Consider the following 17,216-nt stretch of genomic DNA (forward strand, 5'->3'; position numbering starts at 1 on the left):
TGCAGGTTCATCAGCAATCTTTTCAAATACTTCTAGTTAATCAAAGACCTTTAGATATTTTGCGACGGCTTTTGGTTTATCATGTTTTATTCTGAAGATCTTGAATTATACAACATATCAAATCATGTCTCTTAGATAGCATCGCAAGATAGCAGGTTATTCAGGAATTATTTCTAAAACAATCAACTGATTAAAGACCTAAAAAAAGTCCTTTGGATATTTTGTCACCGCATCAAGTTGATCAGGAATTGTTCTGAGGGTTTCCAACTGTCCAGTTTATCAAATCATTTTCATAATATATTACTTTCAGAAACCAGGTTGATCAGGATTTTGTTTGCACAGACCTATTTTTGAACAAAAACCATTACAAAGTCTTCTAGATGTTATGCATGATTCAAAATATTGTCTAAAGATCGCAGATTGATCAGAAATTATTTCAGAGACCTTTAAATGATCAACCATTTCCATAAAGTCCTTTAGATAATTACAGAATTCAGATCCATCCAGTTATTCAAATCATGTATCTCAGATATTATGTCAAGATAGCGTATTGATCAGGAGTTATTCCAACGGCCTTCAGTTGGCCAAAAATCTCTTTAATGTAGCAAGGTCCAGAAAGATCACGTTTCATTGTGCAGATTTCCATGTATTTAAAATTTCCAATGTAGTCTCTCAGATATTCTTCCAATATGAAAGGCTGATTAGGAATTAATGAAAAACAAAAATAATCTGGTCGAAGAGTTCAGTAAAGTCCATAGGGAAATTTTTCAATTATTCATGTTGAGCTAGTACTTTTCTGAAGATCTTCAATTGATCAAAATTAAAATAAAGACTTTAAGATATTCTTTCAGACTTTGCTTGATGATTGAGACTTATTCAAATGTTTTTCAGCTGATCGATGAAGACTATTGACACTGATCGGCAAAGCTTCCCAGGTAACAATTTGATGCTTAACAAGTGTTGTTCAATAGATTTTAATTCAGCCTTAGTTTGAATAATTGCTGTACATAGACCACGTTAACCTTTGTTCAGCTTTTAAACATCTAAATCGAGTGATTTTAATCAGCCAAAAGCTTAACAGTTCCATAAATTATAATCTTTTTAAGCATTAAATAAAACATTCTCCAACACTTGTTCAGCCTTCTAGTTTTATTTAGAAAAAAAAGTTGTGGAAGACCGCTTTATATCTTATATATTTTTATGGGACTACAAGGTGCTGACTAATTGAATTTACATATTTATATTGCTATTATAAGTCTAAAAATTAACTTTGCTTTTCGGGATTCGAACCGGCGGTCGCTAATCCACAAACATCTATCATACCTACTGGACCACTTAAGCATATATGTGGCAAAATGTATGATCTTGAAACACGTCAAATTTAAGTTGAATAACAGCAATCGGAAGAGTATTGTACAGCAATGCAGAATTGTAAACAACAACTGGTGACAGTAAAACATTCCTCTCATTTTCAAGCGTAGTCAACACAATGTGGACACAAGTGCGCAATTTATTTCGATGGTCACGTGGAAGCTATTTTAGTGCCATAATTGAGTTATACTTTTGGAATTCTTTCTGAAAGTTCAGTGCTATATAGCAGTCACAGAACACAGAAATTCAAATGTTAATACTTCCGACGCCATCGCAGGCCATATCTACCTGGAGCTATTTATTCCTAAAAAAAACTCCTCTACCTTTTCTCTACTGCTGCCGCTGCTTGGGATTAGAAAGGTAGGCAGTGAATTTAGAAGAACTTAAATGCCTACATTTAACAAACTATCAAAAAAATTGTAGTGCATTGCTGATTTGCGGAGTAGTGTTAAGCTAAAATAAGGCTTGTTCAATCTTTAGATCAGCTAATTTATTGAGGTTGAATCAACCAAAAATCAGGATCTGTTCTTACTGTTCAGCTTGAATTGTTACTTGGATTAGAGACAAGGGGTAGGTCAATTCGCACATCAATCTTGGGTCATATTGTTGTCAGTGTGTCGCAAGTGTGTCGATTGTGCCGATCATAGAGTAAGCTGTGATTGTTTGTAAATTACCCATCCCGGCAACCCGGTATTTCTGACACCTTGAATGTTTTGGTTTGAAAGCAAGGATAAATCGGATTGAAGATGACGCGGAAAGTGGCTAGTGTGCGAAATGTTGGTGTTTTGTGTTCATAGGATAGTAAAGATCCTGTGTTTTAGAGTTTTATAATGCCATCAAAGGCAGAATAGAAACCTAGCCTTTCGTCATATAAAAAGCAGCTTCCGGAAAGAGTTGGAACCGATGGGGAACATTGTTGGAGACCGACTATAGAGGATGATGAATAGACATCCGTAGTTTGTTTTGTGTGAGTTGTAGCATTATTTGAATTACGGGTACTAATGGGGTCTGATTGACTGCCTCTTTCTCTTGAGCCCACTCTAGAACCTATGTTTCGTATTAAGATCTATAATTGAACTACTGGTATGAGTTCCTTTGTTATATTCAATTAGAGGATGTTCCTGAACTTACAGTCAAACAGCACGTAATGTTGTGAACCACTTCAATGACAGTTGTCCAGAAGTGCTCCCATGTTATTTACAACAATCCAATGTCTATGAAATTGTGCCGAACGTGTGCCGATGGATGTTCCCAAGTTGTGCCGAGTCTAATTTCGGCACAATGTGCTGAGTGACTTACCCCTTGGTTAGAGAACAGATACCACACTTTTTCGGCAATGCAAATCATCAAAACATCGGAACAGAAACCGCACTTCTTCGGCGGCAAAAACGCTGCAGACAGCGACTTGAAAGCGAATGGCCAGGTCTATTTAATATGAAGAAAAAAAAAGTTGCTCTATGATTTCTGTTATTTTTTAGTGTGCAGATGAAAATTTCACTTAGCACTTTTTAATTAGCTTTTTAGTGAAAAATATTCAAATAATATAATAACATTCATTTAAGTTTTTACACTTTTTTGGATTTAATTTCTTGAAATATTTTTTTTTTTCTACTTTAGCTTGGACGTAAGTTCAATTGGAAGTGACGTTTTCGAGTTAAGATTTGTTGAAAAATATGCAATACGCAGTTGTTTGCACGATTCTAAAGGGCGCAATTTTAACTCAAATGAGAATGATTGACCATAACAAACAATTACGCAATGTTTCCTGCAAATCGGAAATTCTTTCTTTTCTTTTTTGCTATTTGGCATGGAAATGCTTTAAACGGGCCTCATCAGATCTTACAAACACTGAAATAGCCGTTGCTCAGCTGTATATAGCCAAAAAGGTGAAATGTAGTGCCAATGGCTACTTGGGATAACAAGTTGTAAATTGGCTCACGTTTCACCATAATAATGCTGTTGCTTCGACAGTTTTTTTTTAAGTCGACGTTCAGCTCCCGCCTGACTCGGTAGTTTGATAATCATTTCATGACCTTGCAGTCATATCTATTATATTTGAAGTTGACTTCTTTGAAAAATAATTCTTTTACAGATAAATGCATAGCGAAGCAAAAGTTTTTTGCTTCTCATGGAATTGATTCCTTCTAAAAAACATGAACAGTTCTTGGACCGATAAAAGCCATGAGCTAGATATTGAACCTTTCCATTTTACATAACAGAGCGGTAATCGGCACCTCTTTCTGAAATTTGCAGTGGCTACTAGGCACCGGCGATGTTCCGGGTGAGTTAAGGTCAAGCCAAACCAAATATGAAGCAATACCAATTTCCATGTAAAACCCGAACTGAACTGAACATATTTTCATTAGAAGACCAGAACTTACCCTTAACCATAGTACCAAATGATGCCCTATTTGATATTCCTCAAAAATCAAAACACTTTGTCAAACCCATGCTATAACTCAATTACAACCAATGCCACCAAACTTCCCTGGATTGCAACATGTTTCATCATCATCATCGTTGCCATAGCAATCGAACGCGACATTCATAATGGTTGAATTGTTTCCTCGAAACGATTTCTAGTTGGTATGACATCATTTCTCACCAGAAATGGAAATTTCAGTTTCAACCTCCAGCCAACATGCACCGCTAATTTTCCACCAGCCGATAATCCACGATGAACGGTAAATGAGTTCGTTCCATCGGTATCAATCAACCTCCGTAAATTTCTCGCGAGCTCACTTTGAAAAGACTAGCACAATAGATCGTTCGCCGTTGATTGCTAGTTGCAAATTCGCAATTCCATCCAAATGCATCAGCTCTTTGTCCGGCGTCTGAGTTTCTAATTCGTACTAGCCGTCCTCGTCACCCCCACCCCTATCGTAAAATCGAAACAACAATGGTCACCATCGTCGAGCCGTCGAAATTTTATCGCACGCTCGTCGGCTGCAACGCGGAACTTGTAAATTGGAAAATGCAAATTAGTGTGCACATGCCTTCAGAAAGCCACTCTGGCAGGATCACCATCAATTATGCGAAAATTCGCATTATCCGCCCGGAAGAACTGCAAATTGATTTTACACGCTCTCTGAAGGCAGACGTGCACCCATTTTCGCACCCAGTCGGTCGGAAAATCGTCGATACTAGGTACACGATCTCGGAACATGCACGTTCTTCTACGCTGACAAATTGCTCTCCATTTGCCCTCGCAAATGACTCGCTCTGAATCGACGATGCGCAGATTTCTGGTCCAATCGTTTCCCGTCCCGTCATTTCCCAATAATGTCCATCCTTTGAACACTGCACAAATCTCGCTAATAATTAAAACAAACTCCACTTGTCACTTATAGATTTTCTCTCGACAGCAGCCCGGGCCAAGATTACCGGTTCGCAGGAGGTGCACGTGAAGAAGGGCAGCACCATCTCGCTGTCCTGCGTCGTCAACGTGCTGGCGTCATCCATTTCATGGTAAGTGGTATGTATGCTCGCATGAGCACGAATCTCGATATTGGATTGGGTAGACGATTTTGTGGAAGAGTGATTGCAAACAGTGGCCTAGTGACAGTATTGGTTAGCTGTCCTCGTCAATAATGGGATGAGATTAACAGGCTAATTTTGTTATCAGATTAGTCAAATTGCATAGCAGCTCATGTTTACTATTGTGACGTTGTTGGTGAGAGGAGCTTAGCGCCGGGCAAGCGAAAAATTAGAGCTTTTGAACGAAGGTATTGGAACAGTTTCTATTAAATAGTTAAAAGAAGCTTACAAGTACACTCAATTCTCTTCTTACACAAGTTGCGCCATCTTAATTACACGTTATATAACGCTATCTACAGATCATGCTCCTTTGGATGGTTCCCGTCTTGAGCAAAGTTGTTCAGATGGACAGGACCTATCCTAGGGAAAAGAGTTTAGTTCAGAATTCACTCACCAGGTGGCGCTAGTGTGATATTCATTTTGGATTGTTTCTCTTAACTTAAAATCTTCACTAGGTAGAAGGTTTCCTTCTTGGGCAAAGTTGTTCAGATGGACAAGATCTACATTATGGTAATGAGCTCAGCTCATGATTAACGCACCAGGTGGCGCTGTGGTAGTGTGACATTATTGTTTTCATTAATTCATATGGACTTTCCGTCTTCGTTAAAGTTGTTCAGATGGACAAGACTTATGCTAAGGTAAAGTATTTGGTTCAGAATTCACTCACAATGTGGCGCTAATGTGACATTAATTTTGAATTGTTTGCCCCAACTCAACAAATGAACTAGATAGAAGATTTCCATCTTCGGTACAGTTGCTCAAATGGACAACTGATGGATTATTAATTTCTGACTAAGATTTCTACAGAGAGCGATATTGTAATTATTTAAAATGTCAAAGAAAGCAAAACTTATAAACAAAATTAAGCTTCATCGATCTCTGAGGAGTGAATTCTAAACTAAGATGATTCACATAGAATTGTTTGAGTACATCTTTAAAACACTGAACTAAACTCTTTACCTTAGGATATGTTCTGTCCATCTGAACAACTTACTGAAGATGGAAACATATGCTAGGTTAGGGCAATCAATGAAACATGAATGTCACACTAGCCCGCTCTTTACCATAAAATAGGTCTTGCCCATCTGAACAACTTTTCCGAAAACGGGAACTTTCTTCCTAGTCAAGATGTTAAGCTAGGACAAACAATAAATGCCCGATGAGTGAATTCTGAACTAAACTCTCTTTCTTAAGTTAGGTCCTGTCTATCTGAAGATTTTTTCTAAAGACGGGAACCATCCATAAGAGCAGGATCTGTAGATATAGTTTTAGCGTCATTTAGAAAGTAAATTCTATCATACACTATCGATAGTTTTGAATACCTTGTATTCTTGAATATCTTTGCAGAAGAAAGCAACATCCTAATTGGTTGGGATCTCGAGATATACACATCTTCAACTTCAAAATATGCCACTTCATGGGTATAGTTTAACAATGACCCCTCTCTCCGAGGGATCCACTCCTCCAAACAAAGTCTGATAATTTAAACAGAAATTCAACGAAATATACTTTGCAAATTATTTGAAATTTTAGATGATGATGATGATGATGATGATGATGATGATGATGATGATGATGATGATGATGATGATGATGATGATTATGATGATGGTGATGATGATGATGATGGTCCCACCTTTTACCCCTACAAAGGTTTGAGCAGAAATCCTTTGAAGTTTCGTTAAGATACGGCATTTTGAATTAGGGGTAAAATTGAAGTATTTCAATAAAAAATTTCCCAATAAATGCGATTTCAATAAAGAGAGCGAGAGAAGGATTAGAAATTTCCATTTAATTCCACTACCTTATTTCGAAGACAACAAATCAAGAAAACTGCAACTTTGCCAGAATCCAAGCGACAGATACAGTAGCGCTGCACTTGAGTGAAGGTGGAAGCAACGCATAGAAAAATGAGCAAATACACAAACCCTTCTTCTGAGGAAGTAATCTTTGCTATCAAATTCGTTCGAAGCATTTACCTTTGAGCGGCAGATGACGCAATTGTACCTGTCTCATAGCGTTTGTATGAGAAAATGGAAGAGTTGCCGGTCTTCTTGATTTGTTGTCTTCACTTATTTGATACGCGAAATATCAGATACGCGTATTTCGTCTACAATGAGCAGTGTCTTGTACTAATACTCGACTCGAGGATTTATGATTTCAATGTTTTTGGAGCAGATTTCATCTCATCTACAGAGCTCCGGTGGACGCACCTAGTCACGAAAGAATAAGTAAAATCCATCTACAAATAAAAGGTAAGGTACTGCCTTTCAAAGTGGCTTGGGGTCAAATTGACCCCAAGGAACAGACGAAGGGTTACTTATTGCAAGATAAGTTAAGACGTTTAATAACGTCACGGATAATAAATCTGGTAATGTTCAAAGCATCAATTTTCTGGAAAGTCTAACAAATTTATTAAGAAGGGTTTGAGGTATTTAAGCACAAGCAAATGACATACTTCACCTAGCATTCACCTCGAAATTCCCTTGGAATTCTCTCCAGAACTCGCTTGTAATTCTTCTCAGAATTCTCCTGAAATTCTCGAAAACATCATCAGAAATCTCATGGAGCTCTGCACTTGGAATTCTCCTAAAAATACTCATGGAATTATTAGTTCTTTAAAAAATCTTCTAAGAATTCTCTTAGAGTTCTCCTCTGAAATGTCTTGATAATCTCCGGAAAGTCAAAGAAAAACATCAACTATTATAGAAATGAAAATAAAATTCAATTTTTACAGCGATCTTAGATGACGGATTCTATTCAAAATAATATCAAAAATATCATCATAAATCTCATGGAGTTTTCCACAGAATTTTTCAAAAATAATTCTGATTTTTTTTTAATTCCGCTTAGAATTCTCTTGGAATTCTCCTCTAAAATATCTTGATCGTGTCCGGAAAACCAAAAAATATTAAAAATGGTTTGAGGACTGCAGAACTGACATGCATCATCTACAATCCGCCACCAAATTCCCATTAAATTCTCTTGAAATTCTTCTCAGCATTCTCCTGAAATTCACCTCAAAATGCTATCGAAACTATCCTCAGAAGTTTCATGGAGATCTCCACAGAATTCTTCACAGGATTCACATGGAATTCTCCTTAAAAATACTCGTGAAATTATAAATTTTCATGTCAATCGCCTAAGAATTCCCTTGGAGTTCTCCTCTGAAATAACTTGTTAATCTCCGGAAAGACTAAAAATATTAAAAATGGTTTGAGGACTGCAGAACTCAAGCAAATGTCATACTTCATCTAGAATTCTCCACCAAATTTCCTTTACATTCTCTTCAGAATGCTCTTGAAATTCTTCTCAGAACTCTCCTGAAAATCACCTCAAAATGCTAACGAAAATATTCTCAGAAATTTCATGGAGTTCTTCACAGATTTCCCTTGGAATTCTCCTAAATATACTCGTCGAATTCTGAATTTTCAAAATCGCCTCAGAATTCTCCTCTGAAATATCTTTTTAGTCTCCGGAAAGTCTAAGAAAAATATTACAAAGGGTTTGAAGACTGCAAAACATCAAGCAAATGACATTTTTCATGTAGGATTCTCCTCAAAATTCCGTTTGCATTCACTTCAAATTTTTCTTGAAGTTATTCTAAAAAAATTCCTGACATTTACCTCAAAATGATATCGTAAATATCCTCAGAATTCTTCACAGAATTCACTTGGAATTCTGAATGTTCATCGCCTCAGAATTCTTTTGGAATTCACCTTTGAAATATCTTGTTAATCTCCGAAAATTCCAAAAAATATTAAAAAGGATTTGTGGACTGTAGAACTCAAGCAAATGACATAGTTCATCTAGGATTCTCCACAAAATTGCATTCGCTTCAAAATTTTCTTAATTTCTTCTAACCATTCTCCTGAAAATTACCTCAAAATACTATCTAAAATATCCCCAGAAGTCTCATGGAGCTCTCCTCACAATTTTTCTCAGAATCCACTTAAAATTCTTCCTAAATTGCTCGCGGGATTCTGAATTCTCATGAAATTCTCGTCTTAATTCTCTTGGAATTCCCCTCTGAAATGTGTTGATCCCTTTGCATTCGCTTCAAAATTATTGTATGAAATCTCCTGAAATTCACCTCAAAATGTTATTGTAAATATCCTCAGAATCCTTCACAGAATTCACTTGGAATTATCCTATAAATACTCGTAGAGTTGAAAGTCTAAGAAAAATATTGAAGCATGACCCATTTAGTAATGAAACAAACATTTTCAATTTCAACAGCGACCTAGATAACGGACTTAGAAACTTCATACATCCTCAAAATTATCAAATCAAAGCTCTATTGAAATTATCCTCAACAATCTAATGCCGAAAACAACAGAATACACGCGGAATATTACTCGATTACATTGGAATGTTCCCCAACATAATTTTTATGCCATCCTCAGAAAACGATGCCGTTGAAATTCTTCGCATAGATTGCTTGGAAATCTTCTTATTTTTCCCTTTATTTTAGTTCTCCTCAGAATTCTTTTGAAATCATTCTGATTATCATCAGAATTTACATAGGATTCTTCTAAAATCCCCTTGAAATTCTCTAGCACCATTATTTACTAATTCCACTCACACCACTTTTCATAATTCAACCATTCGATAGCAAAACGATATAGTGGTTTTCGGAATTTCGTAAAAAATGGCTGTTTTGTTCCTAATAGCAAAATATTAGACCCGTTTTTATTTTTTCATCAGGGTGACGATTTCCATGTTAGGGTAGTCATAAAAATAGGGTTTTATCTAAAATTACGCTTTCAAAAATTCATAACTTAATTAAACTGTTTAGGCAAAATATACTGATATTAATTTTTTTGATTTTGTATTGAAAAACATTGATTGTTTTTGATTTTTGTGGTTTTCATGGTTTGTGAGCAGAGAGCGCAATATGTTTTTTTTTTATATTTTTCCTCGAAAATTAAGGCTTTTTTGTACAACAATCAGCCAAGTGTTTATTTTTCGTTTTTGAGTTATATTATTTTGCAGTTATCAACTTTTAGTTTTCGCTCAAATAAATATAAATCAAATCAAATAGGCAGGTATGCATTACGTATGCATTAAAACATGGACTGATTTTAGCGATTTTTCATGCGATGACCCTGTCACCTGGTAGGTGGATTCACCACCATAGCTAACGTATGCATCGCTAATCATAGCAACCATGTTAAAAAATTGACAGCGTGATCAGCTGATTTGCAGCAGTCATGGCAACTACGCTCGAACTACGTTCGTACTGCCAGCTCCACCCCGGAGCGAAGAAGTTGGACATCGTGAGGCACTTCGTGTCTGCCGGATATAGCCGATCCGGCATTTACAATATACTCTCCCTTCTGGACAAAGGCGAGAGCGTCGAACGGAATCCTGCGCTACCGTAAAATGCAGCAGAAGCTGAAGAGGAAGACCGTGGGCAAGGTGGCCTCATCGTTCAGCGCCTTGGACCGGGAGGTCGGAGAAACCGGCCAAACGGTGAAGAAGTACCTGGACAAGATGGACATTGTTCTGCGCAAGCGTCAGTCGAGGCCGGCCGTGCCTGAGCAGCATCCAATCATCCAGAAGGAGCGGCTGAAGGTGAAAAACATCTTTCCGGTGAAGCGCGACGTCGTGGTTGTGGAAGACTGCCAACCATCCCAACGTCCCCCAGCTGCAACCGATAGGCTCTATTCCAATAATTTCGTGGCCAAAACGGAGGTGCAGCTGATCGCCAAGGCCTCGAAAGAGCTGAAGAACATGCCGACGTCCATCTTTTCATCGGCCATGGCTAAGGTTTCGGTCAACTGCCGTTAGGCCGCCCGGCAGTGCGTCGAAGCATTTTTGTAGTCGAAGGATTTAAGGATTTAAGGAAAATGTGTTCCATTGCATTACCATCGCCATCCGAAATTAGTCCATTTTTTAATTTATACGTATGTATCAATGGAGATGCATGGTAGTCTATTCGCATAAGAGTATTGAGTGAAAACCCAAAACTTGATTACTTTTAAAAAATATAACTCAAAAGCAATAAGACGCTGATTGCTTGGTATACGGTGTTAAATTTTAAATTAAAAATTATAAAAAAACATATTGCGCCCTCTACAAACCATAAAAATCATAAAGAAGCAAATACAATTAATGATTGTTAATACAAAATCCAAGTTTTTGATATCAGTATATTAAAAAAAAAAAATTTCAATTACCTTTCATTTGATATGTTGATCTTTGAAATCGACTAAGTGATTTAAAAGTTATCAATTGAAAGTTTGTTTGGAATTATTTTCTGAAAATAATTAAGAAATTGTGCCCGAGAATATTTTTCACAGAAAGACTTTTTTTCGCTACAACTTTGTCTCAGACGTCATTTAGATAAGAGGTGATGTTTTCCCACCCCGATTTAGTGAAAAATTTGAATGCTTCATGTTGAAAAAAATTGCATGATTCAAAATTACCGAATTTGTGCAAAAATATAAATGATTACCCATGCAACAATGTTCCTTGCAAATCTAAGCAGTTTGAGTCAAACATTGATTAGTTTTTTATATATATTTGGCCTGAAACTGCTCCATATGAATTCATCTCAGAAATCTCGTGGAACTCTCCCTAGTACGTTTTACACTCTTCTCAAAATTGTTTTGGAATTCGCATAAAAATCTTATTCTTCAAAGCGCTGGAATCAGGAAACATTGTCCGTATGTCTAAGAAGCTTGAAGATTTTCAAAGACCTAGATTTATAATTTGATTTGTTTTATCATTTGGACCAGAGATCTTGAAAAATATTCCAATACCGACATCTTGTTTCCTAATGGCAGTTCATTTGTTTTGCACCAATAGCATAAATGAAATGCTCACTGAAAAATCAATACGTCACCCATCAAAAACAAGCAGATGTGCCAATATTTAAGTTGAAATGGTCGATAAAGAAAATTTGGAGTCATCATAAATATGTAAAATTGCACCAGTGAATTCAAAATGGTTCAAAATAACGTACTGGATATTTTACAATAAAGCATAGAATGAAAACGGCTCATCTAATCGAAATGACATTTGACACAAAGTTGTAGGGGACTATATTGTGTTGTACAGAAAACAAGACACGTTGAAAAAAATACAAAATATCGTCAAGAAATAAACAATAAACTGTTAAAAACTTCAATTACCTACAACAAAACACTTAATTTTATTCGAAAGCTTAGGACGCCCAATATGGACACAACTTGATTAGTTCGTTAAAAATAATTTAATCAATAAGGAACAAATTACCGATAGCAAGAATCACTATTTATCTAAGTATTAGGGGAAATGACGGCTTCGGCATGACAGACTATTTTCGGCAACCCAAATTGAAACACTATTTTCACTGTAAAACTGGAAAACACTTCGCTGAATGCATGCAAACGATTCTTTATGCTTTCAGCTTCAATTTGACTATATTTTTACCACTGAGAAAAAGCAATCTAGCAAGGTTTTCTTGAAATGCAACACACGCACTACAAATTGTAGCTGATTTCGAGTTGCCGATAATAGAACAGCAGATTTACATGCAGTTCAAATGGAACGGTTGCCGAAGAAAAACTGGTTGCCGACAATACTCGCTCTCACTAGAGAAGATTGGAGCTTTGTTAAAGCGTTTCAAAACAGTTTTTGACAATTCTTTCGACTGAAATTGTTAGAGCAGCTGGCAGCAAAAGATTGTAAACAAACCAATACTGCATATGTGTGCGTTCCTTTGGGAAAAAGGCTATAGAAAGAACGTCGCTGCTTAGGTTGCCGAGAATACGTAAATTCCCCTATTACAAAAGAAATTAAGAATTTTGTTGAATTTAGAATGCAAACACACTATAATAGATAAATCTCTGAATTGGGAGCAAAACATAATACATTTACCGTAGTAACGCAATACGATTGGAATTTCTCTCAACCAAATCATCTTAATCATCCTTGCTCATCCCACAGGTACCACGGTTCTTCGGTGGTCGACTTCGATTCGGCCCGCGGAGGCATCAGCCTGGAAACGGAGAAAACCGAGGGTGGCACCAGCAGCCGGCTGATGCTGACGCGAGCTACCCTGCGAGACTCCGGCAACTACACCTGCGTTCCCTCGGGGGCCATCTCAGCCAGTGTACAGGTTCACGTTCTGAATGGTAAGTAAAATTCAACACCCCACTGAAACAAAACACAAGCAAATCATTTCCATTTCACCCGGAAACGCTGAACACGCTCAAACCATCTCTAATTAACCTGCGGCACTACCATCATCATCTGATTTAGCGTTTTTTTTTTCACTTTGCAGGTGAACATCCAGCTGCAATGCAGACAAGCAGCGGAGTGGTGCTCTGTCCGTCACGTTACGTGCTAGTTTTTATACTTGCAACCCTAAATAGTTGTAATTTAAGTAAATTAATCTCCTTCATATCAACCCTACTCGGCACGGAAAGGCAACGTCGACGTCGTTTCGTGCTGGCATCAACGGCAGTCAGTCTTCTAATTTGTATCCGTCGTCGTTGTCGTTTTATGCCCTCCAGTGACGGTAGTTGCACGAACACCAGCAGCAGCAGCAGTAGTCTCAAAATCCGATCACTGTCCATCAGCAGCAGAAGCAGCACAGAAATCAGCTCTCAAAGCTTGCGCGCGGCACCAACGTTGCTGCAAAAAAGATGATCCCCACGCTAGCAGCGACGTTAATCCCATTCCAAGGGATATCCTAGAACTTCCTCACCGTCGTCGTCATCGTCACCCCATTTCCCTTGCATCATCCAACGACCGACATGCAGTCAGTGGGGGTTGTATGTGGGTTGTACTTGTGAATAAAATAGCATAGTAAATAATCATAAAGGGGTAAAATCAACTGAAATATTAGTCAGCAGTGAGATCTTCAGCAAAACTAGATGTAGTGTAATTGAAATGAGAACTTTTTCTACTATTCAACACCTCTCTAATACCTGTCCGTTGTGGGTGGAACTGCTGTTCGCTGTACGGGATGAAAGTGACAATTAAGAAAAGAACAAAAGTGATGCTTTTACGGAGTTTAGCTGGAATCGGAGGATTTGTTCAAAGCTTGATTTCTACAAGCTTTTTCCCGGTTTATGTGATTACTTAACTCCTGCTAGGTCAAAATGAAACCCCTGATTGCTTCGTGCTGTTTTGCACTGCAGGTCTTGTTGATCATAAAATTAAACATTAATTAAACAGTTCCTGCTGATGCATTCGTCGGGATGATTTTAATTTGTCCTGTCGGCAATGGGTTTCAATTAGTTTCTGAGCTCAGGTGCAACCATGACACAATACGAGATTTTTTTTTTCCTTGATTTGTTTTCCGTCGATTTCTTGCTCTCCGTGCTGAGCACCAATGCTACCAACGCCACGGAGGCAGCTCCCACACCTGGACCCTACCCATCGACCCATCAACTCATGAACCGGGGACCAACGGCTTTACTTCCCTTCCGAATGAAGCCCTGATCAGAGATGTTATGCCTCAGAACATCCCGGCGGCACCGGCTGGGATTGAACCCAGGCCTGCTGGGGTGAGAGGTAATCACGGCCTTTTTAGCTCTGTTAAGTTCATGCTACCACCTATTGTAGGAAGACACCTGCACATGGCAATGGACTGTTCCTACTACATGACTTGATCAAGATTTGATTTATTATCATACTCATCATACTCCTGTATCCAGGGTAAAAAACGGTGGAACGGACCCGTAAGCAGAGACAGCTACGTGGAACCCGCAGGAGTGATAGAGAAGTACGTTCATACAACCAGAAACCAAATGAAACCATCGTGTGGAAGAACGTCTCAATATATGGGGAGAAGGGCCCGACCTCTATCCATAAAATGTCTTCTTTCCTTTTTTTAACGTCGGTCTCTGTTCCGCAATCTAGTGCCAATCACCGACGGACATCGATTGCCATCCATTGACGACAATCGAATGTGCAGGAAGGCAGCTTCCACACCTGCGTAGGATATTGCACCCATTCAAACACATATGGGCCTCTACAAAATGTCAGCAACAGGGATTGTTGGCTCTGTTCAGTTTAGACCATAAATCCACTGCTACAAGAAATTGATCAATTGTGGTATCAGAGCACAACTCTAGTAAACTTTTAGGTTTGCAGAGGTATTTTGCCTTAATGGAGTAATAAAGGACATCTTGTAATTAGTTGAAAATTATTGTTTTAATTGATTGAAATCCTCAGAATCCAGCAGAGCTGGACTGAAGGGGGAGCTGAAACCCATAGAGGTTCTTAAATTGAGAAAGTTGATTTGTACCTTGGAATACCATGAGAGGAGATACAGGCAGAATAGGATAAAAAATAGACACGACCTTCTCCGATTTGCGAGGGACTTTGCATAACTGTGAGTTATGGGCAATCATTCAAATTTTGGCAATTTTTCGCATGTAATTTTTATATCAAAATCGCGTCTTTAACATTTAAAAAAAAATGCAGCACGAAAAGGTCATTTCTGCTCTTAATGACGTCTAAAGCAAAGAAGTTTAGAAATTCAAAGTCTTTCTAGGAAAAAAATAGGCGTGTTAGTTTTTTATTTTTTGAGTGAAAATGAAAAAAAAATAGTGTTACAAACTGAAACATCTCAAAAAGTATCGGAGAAGGTCAAGTTTTTCCTAGTCGTCATTTGGCGTGGAACTGCTCATGTCTGACTTTGTCTGTCCCATGTTTGTTATTTAGTTTCCAATTAGGTAAAATGCGGTTTGTAGATGGACATCATGGCTAACATTCGAAAATGGTTTCAAATAACGTAGAACATAATTTTCTGCATTTAAAATTTGCAATAACTTGATGATGTTTGGATTAGGGAAAGAAGTGCCATAAACTAATCTATTGAAATTGTTGCATTTAATCCATTTTTGGTATTATTTTACTAAAGAATGTGCAATTAAAATCTGTTTCAAAATTTGATAAAAAAAAATTAAAAAATATGTTTAAGTATTTTACCATCTGTACTTTCCACCAAATTTAAGGACATAGTTTCAAGATTATTCACACAATAAAATGTTAGCATAATCGAAGAGCATGTGCATTAAGAATTACAATTTTTTATTTAATTTTTTTTAACATGGATTTACTGTGAAATTTTCTCTCAGTGCATTTTTTGTTCTTAAAGGTCGTTTAAGCCCCTACAACTTCTTCTAAGACGTTGTTTTGATCAAATTAGCCGTTTTAAAATTAAAATTTTGTTAAGAAAAATAATCAGTTTTGCTTGATACGCCTTTTTAAAAGCACAGTCTAAAAAAGTTGTCATTTTTAATGCAGAATGTAATATGGCAATCAAAACTAGTATCTTTATGCATGTGAGCTGGAAACGCTCCACAAGTCCAAAGCTTTTGAAGTAGATGTTTCTTCTTCGATCTAGTCACTGGTGAAATAGCACTGGTTTGAGGGGAACACAACTGATCAGAAGCATATTGTATTATGAACTGATTTTATCGTTACTGATCGCCAGTATCATTCCTATCGATTGCTCTTTAGATTATAATTTCGATCTGCTGGATGCTGCGAGAGTGAGAGTGAGTTCTCTCTTTACATAACCGGCCGCCTTGAAATATGCGGAATTTCAATTAGACTATCTAAATTATCTAATATTAGCTTGATTTTAACTATCTACTACGAATCATTAATAAACATTTAGAAACACAATGATTATCACAAGTGTACATAACAACGGGGCTGGTGCTCTGGATATAATCGGTGATATGGTGTGTACGGAACACTTCTGCAGGCGGTACCGATGGTGTCCAACCACTCGGTGTTGATTGAAGTCGTCAATCGGTTAGCATCTGACTCGTACCGGCTGGCTTCATACCGACATCGTCTCGTAGATCGTTTGTAGCGGACCTCTAAACGCGGATTCTCCTTCGGCTGCGCACTCCGTCAGAGCGCCGTAATTGAGGTGAGCGACTGAAAAAGATGAAGGGCGAATTTTTACAAGTCAAAATCAAGATTTAAACGACTTCCCTATCGCGGAGGCTTGCGCGCCTCCGCGAGCGCTCCTGCGCTGATGATGATGAATTCACCAGGTTGAACGTGTCCGATTGGATAGTTGCAAGTTCCTTGGAGCTAACTGTTGTAGTGATTCTTAACTCGAATGCTGGGTGAACTTCATGGATGGTAGATTGTGGTGGCTGGTCTTTACTGGATGATCGTGCAGTGGCTTTTACCCTGGATTGCTGCAGGTGGCTTGCTGTACCGTTGATGATGAACGTACACAGGCACGAAATCGTGCCGGATTCCATGATTTGGCCACAATCAAGGAATCGAACCGGGTATTGGAATTCAGCAAGTGTATCTGAGTAATCGAGGTGAGCGGTTGA

At 37.9% G+C, this 17,216-nt stretch overlaps 1 protein-coding gene across 2 annotated transcripts in view; it reads left to right on the forward strand.

The window, feature by feature from the left end:
• LOC135711355 (uncharacterized) overlaps nucleotides 1–14,174 on the forward strand; it is a 679,421-nt gene extending 665,247 nt beyond the window's left edge. For both annotated transcript variants that reach the window (XM_065234152.1, XM_065234153.1), the window contains 3 exons: nucleotides 4,722–4,839; nucleotides 12,844–13,031; nucleotides 13,181–14,174. In XM_065234152.1, coding sequence (XP_065090224.1) covers nucleotides 4,722–4,839; nucleotides 12,844–13,031; nucleotides 13,181–13,548 — 674 coding nt within the window. In that variant the 3' untranslated portion in view covers nucleotides 13,549–14,174. The remainder of the gene's footprint in view (nucleotides 1–4,721; nucleotides 4,840–12,843; nucleotides 13,032–13,180) is intronic.
• Nucleotides 14,175–17,216: the final 3,042 nt, after the last annotated feature.

The sequence above is a fragment of the Ochlerotatus camptorhynchus genome, unplaced genomic scaffold (assembly GCF_037179485.1).
Source record: "Ochlerotatus camptorhynchus isolate MF236.1 unplaced genomic scaffold, CSIRO-AGI_Acam_v1.1 ptg000432l, whole genome shotgun sequence".
Classification (NCBI taxonomy): domain Eukaryota; kingdom Metazoa; phylum Arthropoda; class Insecta; order Diptera; family Culicidae; genus Ochlerotatus; species Ochlerotatus camptorhynchus.